The 14,113-nt window shown below is 39.9% G+C and overlaps 2 protein-coding genes across 2 annotated transcripts; both read right to left on the bottom strand.

Moving 5' to 3' along the window:
• Positions 1-752: 752 nt before the first annotated feature.
• On the bottom strand, positions 753-2,156 carry LOC121249494 (omega-hydroxypalmitate O-feruloyl transferase). The gene has a single exon (XM_041148198.1). The coding sequence runs from the start codon at positions 2,154-2,156 to the stop codon at positions 753-755; it is 1,404 nt and encodes a 467-aa protein (XP_041004132.1).
• A 6,475-nt stretch (positions 2,157-8,631) lies between these two features.
• On the bottom strand, positions 8,632-13,913 carry LOC121250162 (histone-lysine N-methyltransferase SETD1B-like). Its single transcript, XM_041149142.1, has 3 exons — positions 13,075-13,913; positions 9,752-10,007; positions 8,632-9,160 (listed from the first exon to the last, which is right to left on the bottom strand). Exons 1-3 carry the CDS (start codon positions 13,414-13,416, stop codon positions 8,775-8,777), a joined length of 984 nt encoding a protein of 327 aa, XP_041005076.1. The 5' UTR covers positions 13,417-13,913; the 3' UTR covers positions 8,632-8,774.
• Positions 13,914-14,113: the final 200 nt, after the last annotated feature.

The following is a 14,113-nucleotide window of genomic DNA, read 5'->3' as shown; positions in this document are numbered from 1 at the left end:
TATAAAGCCACTTTAAATATGTAGCATCGATGTAATTAAAGAAGCAGTCTCTAAGAAGTCAATAAAAATGAAGTTTGTAAAGGTTTTAGGTTTCGTTTGGATCCTTAACTCCTCTCAACTCATCATTACAATTTTTTCAAATTCTAACACAAAATATAATAAACAATTCAATTTTTTCAAATCTTAAAATAATAATAATATTAAAATATAATATTCTAATAATATTTTATCATTTCAACTTAACTCTTTTTAATATCTAAACGCAACCTTACACAATGTGTTGCATTAAGGGTTTGGACACTTGGAATATTTAAAAATTCTATAAATAGTAGTAATATGATTTGAGTTAGATATTTTATGGGTTTTTGAAAAATGAGAGATAAAAAAATAAAAAATAAAAATATTATGAAGTTAAAAATTAAAATAATTTTTATTTTGAAGTTAGTAGAAGTCGTATTGAATTTTGTATTTTGTTTCAAAATTTGCAAAAGTTGTATTGATTTTTGTGCCTGGATAATGACTAAGTAATGATTAGATTAAAAAATTAAAATTTTGAAATTAAAAAATATTTTATATTTGAACCATATTTGAAAACGAAATTATAAGAAATTTTGATAATTACGTATCTCATCTCTGTGTCCAGAATTGCCCTAAAACCTCAACAAATACCATTTGAAATAATATCTATATTCATGATGAACTATAAACAAGAAGCCTTCTTTGATGCTTTATTCCCAAACTAATTATCATCTTTATACTAAAGGTGTTTGCGTACAATTTTCATTGCCCATCAGGCACAAATACTCTGTAAACTTCTCAGAAACGGCCTCCGGCAGGCAAATGCATACCACCATTGTGCCATTAGGATCAGCCTTCCCATCTGGGAGGAACACACAAACTTGAGGTGTAGGAGTCAGATCTATAGGACCAGCATATACTGGAATTCCCCAACCAAAATCTGCAGATTCGTATATGCAAAATCTAGTCCACTGGGTAATTGTCAATTTTCCTCCAAATTCAAGCCTTTTTGGCCTGTTCATTTCGATATAATCTAATGTAGACCTCAAATACTCCTCTGAAACATTGAGTCTTGCTTCCCGAACTAAATGCATGGTGCCCGAGATCTGGCCATTTACAAGCTGCGAGACACTGCTGGATGCGCATGCAACACACACCACATTGCCATAAAACCCGTCGTTTAATGGTGGGTTTTGCAGCTTCCGGCGAGCATTGACGGAGAATGTTAGCCGGAGCTCATAATCTAGTGGTTTTACATCGAGTGCTTTCACCCATGTCCTCCATATATAAGCAGCCATAGCATCAAAGGTAGTGCATGCAGCAGCACCATCTGGTTGAGCCAGAGCTTTCAGGTGAGTCTGGAATTCCCGGCTAACCCGGTAACATTTCTGAACAGGCTTAGCTTGCCACAGAGACATTGTCAGGCTCGAGCCATCTTCAATTCTCATGAACTCAACATGTGGGAATTTCACTCTTGGAGGGTTGCGAGGCAGAAAGAGTTCCCTGTCCCAACATGGCTCAGGGTCTGTTAATAAGGTACCTGCTTTTGCTGTGGCAGCCCAAGCCCCAACAAATTGCATGGCACCAATTCCATCACAAATACAATGGCAGAGCCTCAAGCCTAGGCTGAAGCCACCACAGCTAAAAAGAGTTACCTGAGCTATGACCAATGGCATGTCAAGAACTTTGTACGGCTCCTCGTTAGGGAACTTGAAGATCAATGGTTCCCAAGCAGGGTTTGGCACTGTGAGGTCTCCTAAATCTGCCAAGGCCATTTTACAATGTGCCTCAACCATGATTGCCCCTTGTTCTGCTCCAAAAAACACTTCTAACTTACCGTTCTTAGTCTCTCTAAGCCTACCTGATAAAGGATAGTAAGGGATTAGGATTTCGGCGAGAGCATCGTGTAGTATTTCCATGACAGATCTTTGCCCGGAATTCACATTATCTGATCGATAGAAGTATACTGTAGGGGTGAAAACACGCGCTCCGATTGTATCATCGAGGTTAGAGAGGTAAAGGCTGTCACCAAGTTTGGCAGGAATAGGCCTCGAGGGCATGACAGAAATCATACGATCAACGGTTATAGAGATGTTGAGGTGAGGGAAATGGAGCTCTTGAACCCACGGAAGAGCCATGAGAGAGAGCTGTGTTGAGAGGGTCTCATGCCAAGTATTGGCATTTGTAGAAGAAGGATTCTCAATTTGACATACAAAGATGCTGCTGGGGCTAAATGGATGAGCATTATAAAACTAGATTGGTGTGGAACAGTTGGTGGTGATATCATTCATGATCAGGAAATATACATTTTGATTAATCTGTCATGCTGATTTTCTTTGATAATATCTTGCTTTCCTTTTGTCATATTACTGTCTCCTGCCTCCAGCTGCATTATATATTCTTTTTCACTTCGATTCTCTTCTCACGTTCACCAAATTATTCTAATCTTTTCCATGAGTGCATCATGGCTGAATTCCCAGGTCCAACCACTCAGGTGCTCGATAATCTTGAACCCAATTCAAAAGCATGTCAACATGTAATAAGCAACACAGACAAAAAAAAAAAAAGAAAAAAAAAACCAGGTGAGAGAATGGTCGATTGGGGGGGACCGTGAGGGGAACACATGAAGCGAAAATGCAATGGGGGAGAAGTTACAGGTTAGTAGAGGTTGCGTGGTGGCAAAGAATGAAGCATGACTTACCAAAAACACTTCTATTTCATTAAAGATTACTCTCTCTTAAAAAGGTCCTTCAGTTATCAAAAACTTTCGTTTTAAACTTCTTAGGTTTAATATTTAGCGAAAATACTGCCACATTTCTATTAAAATCTTGTTAGAAATAAAGAAAGAAAGGTTTCCTTGTATTTTTCTCAACTTAATCTTTACAATGAGGCACTGCCTCTTAATATATACTCGTACAAGAGAAGGTATAAAAAGGGAATATGCTCTATAACAGATTTACAGAAAACTACAAAACATTCTGGTGTGTGGCAGAGGCAGTGTACTGCTGTGTAGTAGTGGTAGTAACCGTATGAGGTAGTGGTGATACGTTCCGTGCTTCATGGTCTGTATGTAGTGCGTGAGTGGCATGATTTGCATGAGGTGCATGTAGTGTACTGAGTGCTTGAACAGGCCCCCTCAAGTCAAGCTGTAGTGAACGTAAGCATAGACTTGAACAAAGCAACTGGAACCTTGCTGCCGGTAGTGGCTTCGTCAAGGCATCTGCGAGTTGGTCCTTTCCTGAGATAAAAGCCACTGTGAGTGACTTATTTAGCACCCGACTGCGTACAAAGTGAAAATCTATTTCCACATATTTGTCCTTGCATGAAAAACAAGGTTGGAGGATACGTATGTTGCTCCTAGATTATCACAATAGAGGATCGGTGCAGCAGTGAGATTAATGCCAAGGTCTTTGCACAAGTTTTGTACCCATATCACTTCGGCTGTGGTATTTGCTACTGATTTAAATTCAGCTTCAGTCGATGACCTTGCAGTGGTGGCTTGCTTTTTGGACGACCAAGAGATCAAACTTGATCCTGAAAATAGGCAATAAGCACTTGTGGATTTTCTGTAGTCTGGACAGCCCGTTCAGTCGGCATTCGAGAAGGCTGTAATGTTCATTGAAGATGATTTGAAGAGCTGTAAACCAAGGGTAATAGTGTGTTTTAAATACCATAAGATGTGTTTCACTGCTATCTAGTGAGGGACCCGTGGAGCATGCATGTATTGGCAAACTTTGCTGACTGCAAAGGCCACGTCTAGTCTTGTGAATGACAGGTATTGAAGAGACCCAACGGTGCTTCGGTAGAGAGATGAGTCTTCAAACATGGAACCCGAGTGCATGCTTAATTTTTCTGAGACTGCCATTGGTGTTTTGACTGGTTTGGCAAGCTGCATATTTGTCTTCTCCAGCAATTCAGCAATATATTTGCTCTGAGTGAGGAGAATTCCATCATTGTTATAGGTTGCCTCAATGCTGAGAAAGAAGCTGAGCTTGCCGAGATTGGTAATTGGAAATTTTGAGCTTAAATCATGAAGCAATGCTGTTATGTGACTCATTTTAGAGCCAGTAACAAGTAAGTAATCAACATAGACTAAGACGTAAAGAGCAGCGGCACCATTAATTTTAACAAACAGCGATGAATCTGCAAGTGAGGTGGTGAAGCCGAGTTCCTCAAGTTTTTGACTGAGTCGAGAATACCACGCCCTTGGTGATTGCTTTAAACTGTAGATTACTTTCCTAAGTTTGCAGACATGTGTGGGGTATTGTGGATGGAGAAGCCTTGAGGTTGTGCCATGAACACTGTTTCTGATAGAGGGTCGTGGAGGAATGCGTTTTGAACGTCATATTGTTGAACTGGCCAACCATTTGTTATAGCAAGAGCTAGCACAAGCCTTATAGTTGTAGCTTTCACCACAGGACTGAAAGTTTGATCATAGTCAATGCCGGGTTGCTGCAGAAAACCCTTCGCCATGAGATAGGCTTTTCTTCTTTCAATGGTGCCGTTTGCACGTTTCTTTGTTTTGAAAACCCACTTGCAGGACACTATGTTTTGAGCTTCAGATGAGGGAACAAGTGTCCATGTCTTGTTTGCCAACAGAGCATTAAATTCATTTGCCATGGCCTCTCGCTAATCTTGAAATTTTTCTGCAGTGGTGTAATAGGAGGGGGTTTCGGGAATGAGGTTGGAAAGAGTGATTGTAAGATGAGCCTGTGGTGGTGGCGGCCATCGGACGATGCCATCAGTGTATTGGCGTGGGCGGGAAGATGCTGTTTTTGAGCGTGTGAGTATGGACCTTGGTTGTGGCAGAGGTCTCATGAGTATCATGTGTTTGTGAGATATGAGGAAGGCACGAAGATGGTGAAGTTGTGGGTATTAGACCTAATATTGATTGGGCTGGTTGGTTGTGATTTGAAGTGAAGAGAGGAAGTAAGGTGTTGGTGGACTCAGTGGTGGGCTGCTGTTGAATTTGGTGGATTTGTTCAAAAGGAAAGGAGGCCTCATTATGTTTGATGTCTTTGGAAATGTAGACTCGTTTGGATTCAATGTGGTAGCAGATTGAGCCACGATGGGATGGGCTTATACCTAAGTAGACACACTATAGGGCCTGAAAGTCAAATTTGTGTTTGTTGTAAGCTCGTGTGAGTGGCCAACAAGATGATCCAAAAATATGTATTTGTTTGAAGTCAGGTTCTCTTTTGTGAAGAGTAAGAAAAGGTGAAGAAAAATTGAGTGAGGAGGAGGGAATCATGTTAATTAGACGTATAGCATGCTGAAAAGCATATGGCCAAAAATGTAATGGAACCGAGGCATGTCCAAGTAAGGCTAGCCCCGAATCAACAATATGTCTATGCTTTCTTTCGATGATACCGTTTTGAGTGTGCTTATGTGGGCAAGTTATTCGATGTATGATTTCAGAGGTGGAAAGTAGCTCTGCAAAAGACCTGAATTCCCCTCCCCAATCGGTTTGAATTTGTTTAATTTTGGTTTTGAATTGCAACTCAACATAGGCTTTAAATTTAACAAAAGTGGGTAGAGCCTGAGCTTTGTTTTGAAGAGGAAACAACCATGTGTATCTTGAGAAGTCATCTATAAAAGAGATATAAAATTTGAAACCATCCTCAGATACATGGGGTGATGGTCCCCATAGATCACTAAAATTAAGCTGAAAAGGCTCAATGGATTTTGTTTTCCTAGTAGGTGCTGGTATGCGATGGTGTTTAGCCATTGCACAAGCATTACAAAAGTGCATAGAAGACATGTTATCAAATGGTAAGCCATGCCGAAGAAGAACTTGACGAACAATCTTGAGTGAGGGATGTCCCAATCGTGAGTGCCATAAAGGAACTGGGTGCAATGTGGTGGAATGAGCTTGAGAAGACTGGTATGGGAAGGTATAGAGGCCATTACTTGTTGTCCCTTGGAGTAGAAGTTTCCGTGTATTGCAATCCTTAACATAAAAACGATCAGAGTAAAACTCAAAGTAAACATTATTGTCTGTGCAAAATTGCTTGACTGAAATTAGATTTTTGTTCAAAGAAGGAGCACATAACATTTTTGTTAAAATGAAGGAGGATGAGGTTGAGGGAAAAAGAGCTGAACCAGTTTGTGTGATAGGAACGATGGAGCTATCCCCAACGTGAAGATGATCAGAACCTTGGTAGTCAGCTAAGTGGAGGTTAAGATTGACTATTTCACTGGTTACGTGGTTGGTTGCCACAGTGTCAGGATACCAGGCACCGTCCGTGGTATAGGGAGAGGAGGTGTAATGAGCTGAAGCAGGGGCAGCTGTGGTGTAGGATTGGTTGAACTGATATATGCATGTGAGTGCAATATGACCAGCCTTGTTACACACTTGACACACGGGGCGAGAATCAGGGTGATGACTGAAAGGACCAGTTTGAGAATTACCTGAAGAGTTTTGACGTCCACGGCCTCCACGGCCTCGAGCAAATGATGGATTACGAGCTGAGAAGTTAGCTAATGGTTCTGAGAAAATAGTAGTATTGGTTGCATGATGTTGCAGCCGAGCTTCATGGGCTAAAAGATGTCCTAGTAGTGAATCAGTGGAAATGGGGTCGAGGCGTGTAGTAACAGATGTGAGTATGGGGTCGTAATCTAGCCCAAGTCCTGCTAAGAGGTAAGGCACAAGCTCACTTGATGGAAGTGGTCTGCCTGCAGCAGCCATTGTGTCAGCTAGGGACTTAGCACGTCGGTAGTAATCTGATATGGAATTCAAGCCTTTCTTAAGAGAAGCTAATTTGAGCTGGGTTTGTATAATACGGGCTTGAGATGAGGAAGCATAGGCTGACTCTAATGATGACCAAACTTGTCTACCAGTGACACAACCAACTACTTGGGCGATAAGAGACTCGAATAGAGAGGAGATGAGAGCTGACATGACTAGCTGGTCTTGCTGAACCCAAGCTTCATAGTCTGGGTTTTGTAAGGAATTAGGGAGTTGAGAAGGTGGGGTTGTGCAAGATCCATCAACAAACTTATAGAGTCTTTGGCCACGAAGGTAAGGAACAATTTGGACCTTCCATAACAAATAATTTTTTGGATTTAACTTGACAGAAAGTATGTGGGAGAAGTTGGGTGAGGGAAGGAAGGGAAGAGAGGTGGGAGTGGAAGAGGAAGAAGAAGAGGAAAATGTAGCTGAAGAACTAGACATGCTTGGACGATTAGTCTTGAGTATGCTCTGATACCATGTTAGAAATAAAGAAAGAAAGGTTTCCTTGTATTTTTCTCAACTTAATCTTTACAATGAGGCACTGCCTCTTAATATATACTTGTACAAGAGAAGGTATAAAAATGGAATATGCTCTATAACAGATTTACAGAAAACTACAAAACGTTATGGTGTGTGGCAGAGGCAGTGTACTGCTGTGTAGTAGTGGCAATAACCGTATGAGGTAGTGGTGATACGTTCTGTGCTTCATGGTCTGTATGTAGTGCGTGAGTGGCATGATCTGCATGAGGTGCATGCAGTGTACTGAGTGCTTGAACAAATCTTGATAAAATTATTGGCATGATATGCCACATGAATAATAATAGACAAACAACCTTCGAAAAAAAAAAAATAATGGAGTGGTTTACGCCTAACACACCAACCTTGCAAACTGGTGGGCAGGGGGTAGAGTAGTGGGAGGAGGAGCCCCTCCATCACCCCCAGCCCATGGAGGCAAGGGATGATCCCAACTGTGCCCAACATTGCTCGGAGGGGGGTGGGTTCCCTTACAGACGGGTGGCGTCGTGGCAGGGAGGTGATCCCCTCCCTCAACATTTTTTTATTTTTTTTAATTTTTTTGTTATATCTTAGTTATGTATTTTTTTTTTAGACTTTGTTTTTGGCATCTGTTTGGTAAATTCATTTCCCTATGTTTAACTTGTTTTTAATTTTTTTGACTTTTTCTGTTTTCTATTCTTATTTTTTTCACGTTTCTTTATTTGTACTTATATTTTTTTTATGATTTTTCCTATTTTAATTCCAAAAATTTATCCCTTGCATGCATGTCAGACTTGTAACATAATGGAACCCCTTTGTTAAAATCCTTGGTGAAATCTAACACAAATTCTATTACCTCCCATTTTTCATCCAAATTACAAGACAATCTCTTTCTTTCAATATAACATACACTGATAAGTCGGAGAGAGCCAACCTCACTCGTTCTCCTTCTGATGGATCATACCATCATGACTGGCTTGCCGCTTCCGGCAGCCACCAAACTCCACCTGGCTACCATTCCGTGGCTAGAAATGGCTGCCTCAGCATCCATTGTAATCCCCAAGAATAACACACGCAGATAAATGGGTCTGTCCATGCAAGGTTTATTGCCATGTTCTATACCATTTTGTTTTTTTCTCCACATTTGGAGAAAATTCCTACTCTCCCTTCCCCACCGCACCTCTAAGCAGACTTCCTACCTACCCTTTTTACCCTTCTCAACTCTTGGGAGAAAAATACCTTCCTCGCCAACTTGAAATCGATACCACAACAACAATTATTCAAAGCCTGGTTGATACCTCGTACCCATGAGATATTGCACAAGAAAAGGCAATGAGGACAACACAAATAGAAGATTTTATAAAGAACCATAAATCTTTTCCCTTAAGTAAAACTAAAAGTATCTTTATATAACTCAACTTCACAAAACCAGTTCCCATTGTTTATTTTGTGTTCACGAAATGAACAAGAGTACATGTTCATATATGAGAAAGAAAAGAAATTACAAAAACCAAAGGATCTCACCCACTCACCGCATTGGCTGCTGATTATAGTAATTTTTCTCTTTTTTCTTTGCAGCAGCAAGCTTTGCACTCCTTGCAGCAGCCTCACTAGCTGCGGCTCGGGCAGCAGCATCCATCTCTCTGCTTGATTTTTTCTTCTTCATAGATGCCACTTTTTTTAGCCGCTCCTTAACATCAATAGAAGATGTATCTTCTACCTTTTCACTCCCAGCAGCTTCTTCTGTTGCATCTTCAGCATCAGCACCCTCAGGCTGGTCTTGGGATTCTTTTGGCTCCTTTGAAGATTTATCCTTCTTTTTCTTCTTTTTCGCACTTTTGCTCTCCCCTGTAACATTTGCCTTCTTTTCTAGCTCTCCATTTAGATTCTCTACTATCGTCTTTTGTTCACCACCTACAAGAATAAGTCGAGAAATCATTTTATGTAAGAAAAGCCATCAGGTACCCAGCCAAAGAAAAATAACGAACTAAATCTATGAAGCAAGTCAATTAAATGTTACTAGAGACAGAACAGTAGAACAACCGATCATTAGCATTTCTAGCGGAAGATAATTATAAGCCAAAGGAATGTATTCAAGTCCATGGCAAAACTGGCCAACTGGGATCCATCTCCATATTTTTGAGGCCAAATTATTACTGGTTCGTGTCCTACTTCTGAACTATTTATAACACTAAATGCTACAATCTAAAAGTTACCTCCTGCACTAAAATTATCAGTGAGAACCTAAGTATTACAAAATAGCATAAGCAAATTCTAAGTGAAGTGACATGATGAATGAATACTAATTTACTAAAATAACAACTGATGTCTCATCATTCAGAATTTCTTAACTTAAATGGAAAACATTCAAATATGGTAAGCTAATAAAACCATTCCACAACATAAACTTTATAGATTTCTAAAGAATCACCCTAAGCATTTTTATTTTCCAGAAGAGAGGACCGAATGCTAAGCCAACGCATGAATTAGGTACTAAATTATTACCATGGGTTCCATCTTGGCCACTGGTCTCTTTGTTGGTATATCCTAATTCAGCAAGAGCAGCTTCAAGTTCTTCAAGCCCTTTCTTCTTCAGTTCCTTCTTTGATAGCTGCCTTTCAGTATCTTTAGGAGCCAAAGAAGCTTCAGGAGGAATCTTAATAACAGTCTCAGCTTCTACTGGTGTCTCCGGTTCAATTTCATGTTCTTCCTCAACATCATCATCAAATTCATCAAGGCCTTCTTCCTCACTTTCACTTTCCTGGAATCAGATATTAGCAAATTAGTAAATCCAAGAATCACTAAAGCTAACTAGGGGAGCAACGATACATAAATTATCAAATAAATAAAATACCACAATTAGGCAATCTACACCTAAGGCAGAAAGATAATAACTCTAGTTGATAAATGCAAAGAAGCAAATGAATGCGAAATGCAAAATGCAAAATACAAGAACAAAACTACTAGAAAACAGCAACTCCTTCCTTCGTCCTGGAACTGTGGTCTCCATTACTTGGTTAAAGTGTGTCATTGATGTTTTCATTCTTATCATTGGTATTTCCCTTCTTTTGTTTTTTTTTTGGATAGGTAAACTATAAAATTATATTAATAAGAATAGGCTTAGCCCAGGTACACAGGGGGTATACAAGAGATAAAACCTATTTAAGAAGAAGAAATAGAATTAAGAAAATCATGAAAATCTAGGCCATTGAAATCTACAGCTTTAGCCAAGAGAAACAGAGTTCTAACAAACAGTAGTCTAATCTCCTCCAATGAACGCTCTCTGTCTTCGAACACCTGGTCATTTCGCTCCTGCCTTCTTTTTTTATGAATAAGGTATTTCCCTTCTATCGTTTTTGTTGCTATTTAATTTGATTATATTGCTAGATTAGTTTCACATCTTATTAGACCACCATATTGGGTCAGCTACGAGTACTTTCTACTGCTTTCAGAAATTAATGACAGAGTTTCCTTCCTTTCTTGCTTTTTTTCTCTCATCTATTTCCCATCTGTAATCTTTAATAAGATACCTATTTCTATTTTTTCCTAGTATAAAATAAAATTCCTTCAATGTTATGAATACCAAATAAAATCTTAGCAACATAACCTCTATAATAAATTTGGAAAAGTGGTTGGTTACAGTTCGACCCTGATTTTATCCATGCCTGGCACGTAGTTTGTGATTACATGAACTGACTAAGATCTTTCCAGTTTCCACTATGGCACTAAGATCAGGCACAAGAAATAGCATTTTCTACAAGAAATCAAATGCTGACCTCCTCAACATTAATACTTTCCATCATATTTATATCTCATACATTGGACTACTTCTAGCAACATTCTTCTAACAAAACCTTTAATACCTGTTATGCTTTTACCGAAGACCGAGTTTAGTTGCTACAGGTTTCATCTAACGCTCAGCCAACATTGTTGCCAATGCAAACTGATTGTCTTAGGTCAAATTCCCACCCAATTTGGCGGTCCATGACCATTTCTTAGGATGCAAAATGTGCATTGGGTGTCATCAGTATAAGCCCATCATCTAAGATTCTTGCAAAGCTGTATCAATTACAGTCATCCAGATGTTCACATAACAAAGCGCAAGTCCAAATTTATATCCATAGCAACTAATAAGTTACCAACTTGAGACACAACAAAAGTGAAAAGTACAAACTTCAGAGATACACCATAAAAGGGAGCATTACGTAATGCAGATCTATTCCGACAAAGTTGCTCTGTCATCAACACGACAAAAGTAAATGTATGAATCAGCAGGCCATGTGCTCCTTTGTAGCTGCCACCATCAACACATGTTGAATTAATACAAACTATACAATCCTTGGACTCCTATAAGCTATATTACATTTTATGTCCATTATTCATACTTATAACATAAAGTTACATTATCTTAAAAATTCAAAGGTGATGACAAAGAAAATATTTATGGTTGCTCAAGGCCCATTGGCCACATCTTTCATTATTAGCCGCCACCACCAATGCTTGTTAAATTAACAAAAATTATGCATAGTCCATAGATCCTGGAAAGTCAAATGGCGTCTACCACTTCCGTTATTCACAATGATTGCATAGAAGTAATCTATTCCTAAATATCTCAAAGCAACGACAAACACAAGATTAAATGTCTCTCCATATGCCACAAGAAACATTCACAACTTAACCAAGATACCATAATTAAACATGAGCAAGCCAGGACAGAGTAACATGCAATCCTTTATGCAGGGGACCAATAGGCATGCACTTCGAAGGATCAAAATTCTTTGTTGTAAAACTAAGTGACCAAATGACTGAACAAACCAAACATAATGATACTATCCCCCCACAATCCAACCAAGATCCTTCAGGTTCCAGAACTCCAGAGCAAACATCACCATACCACAGTTAGTACTCCACAATTCACAAATACAAGTCTTTTTTTATTAAGAAAAAAAGAGGAAGAAGTTGTATATCAATCTAACTTTTTATTTATTAAAATGAACAGACTGATTGCAGATTAACATCACAGTCATCCAACAGCATGTGACATCATGTTTTTTTTTTTAATTGGCACCGGGTGTCTAGGAAAAACGCCCCGACTAATCCCGAAGGTGCACAGGCTCTCGGCAAGGAGTTTCCCGCAAGTGCACCTTAAGTAATTTAAGGGGAAAATCACTCAGTCCGATAGCCTCTAGAGATAGTTTGCCCCCAAGGGGGAGCATACCCCAAGCCCAAGGCCTTTACCACTTGAGCCAACCCCTAGGAGTTATGTGACATCATGTTTTTACCTTAATTATTTGTCTTGGTTCACCTAAAGCTCGATCTTTAGCATGTAGTCCCAACATTACCCAATTCATTCATTAGGCAAAATGAAGAGAACATGCATTTAAAATTGCACAATATGTACGACTTAAAAAATGTAAAATCACCAGGCCATACAGCACAAAAACCCACCTCAGAAATGCACAATCAACATAATTCAAACAATAAATTGAAGTAAAGTATTAACAAACATCCCCCCCCCCCCCCCCCCCCCCCCCCCCCCCCCCCCCCCCCCCGGGCGCGCGCGTATCGTCTTCTTCAGGATACTATAATTACCATTAAACATAACCAAAAATGGAAAATAACAAATTAGCATTTCAGAGTATTCAGCACAGCGATGCACTCAGCACAAATTACATAAGAAATTGCACGCATGTATTCCAGTGTTTACGCGTGTATAACAAACTTAATAACGCTCAACAACATGAAACCGAAAAGAAGAAAACTAGCATTTAAAAACTAGATCATCAATTTTATTTTTTTAAAGGACTGCCAAGCTCAAAGGATTTTACCTCCTCCGCATGCTCGGCGTCGCTCTCCTTCACGACCTTGGAATCAGCGGCAGCGCTCCAGACCGAGTCGGGCGGTGCCGTGGTGGCGTAGTAATCGTCGTCATCGTCATCGTCGACATCAGCCCACGACTTCACCGTCAGCTTCGCCGGGGCCCAGAACACCTCCTCCTCCTTCTCCTTCTCCGCGAGCTTATTCGACGCCGAGCTTTTACTGGTGGAAGAACCCGTATGTTCCTTCTCGGACGGCTTCTTCTTCTTCTTCTTCAAGCTCCCGAGCGCGGCGAACACGTTTGAGCTGTTTATGACCAGCGATTCGTCCCTCCTGCTCGCTCCTCCCACCATTTTCTAATCCGCTTCGGTAATAGCCTCAGCCGCGTAACCAAACAATAACCTCTTTTTCCTTTTTTGGATTTGGTTTCCAGAATTACACTACAGTTTTGTATTATATATTTAAGAGCCGATGATAATGTAGAGCTATTTGAGAGATGGGGAAAATGGGGAAAAAGTTTAAATTCTTCGAGAAACGGATTAGGGTTTTCAGAGGAATATCAGCTTCAAGATTTCTCCAAAAAGAAAGAAAGAAAGAAAGAAATGAATAGGTAGATGGAGACGACGATGCGGGGAAGACAGGACAACAGAGTCAGAACGCGTGATCACAGTCGCGGAGATGGAGATTTTACTCCCGCAAGATAACGTCGCTCATGAGTGTGAACGAGGAGGCGGCCTGCGGTGTGAGGACTCAATGGATCTCTCTCTCTCTCTCTCTCTCTCTCTCTCTTTATTATTGTTTTAATTTTGCATTGTCGACAGAGACAGTGAGGCTGCTGGGCGTGTCTGTCTGTCTAATCGAGCGTTTCGTTTCGCCGTGGCGTCTTGGGGCTCGTTACGTGGAGGGTGAAGCGGCCAGAGAGTGACACGCTTCATTTTTCTATGAAATTATCTAATTTTAATGAAGATAAAATTAAATAAAAGAAATTTGCTTATTTCTTTTTAATTTGATTTTCTATTTTTTTCTAATCTTGATTATCTTATTTCAATG

Source organism: Juglans microcarpa x Juglans regia, chromosome 2D, assembly GCF_004785595.1.
Source record: "Juglans microcarpa x Juglans regia isolate MS1-56 chromosome 2D, Jm3101_v1.0, whole genome shotgun sequence".
In the NCBI taxonomy this organism is placed as follows: Eukaryota; Viridiplantae; Streptophyta; class Magnoliopsida; order Fagales; family Juglandaceae; genus Juglans; species Juglans microcarpa x Juglans regia.
Note: the sequence above shows the minus strand (reverse complement) of the source record. Positions and strands in the feature narration are given on the sequence as shown.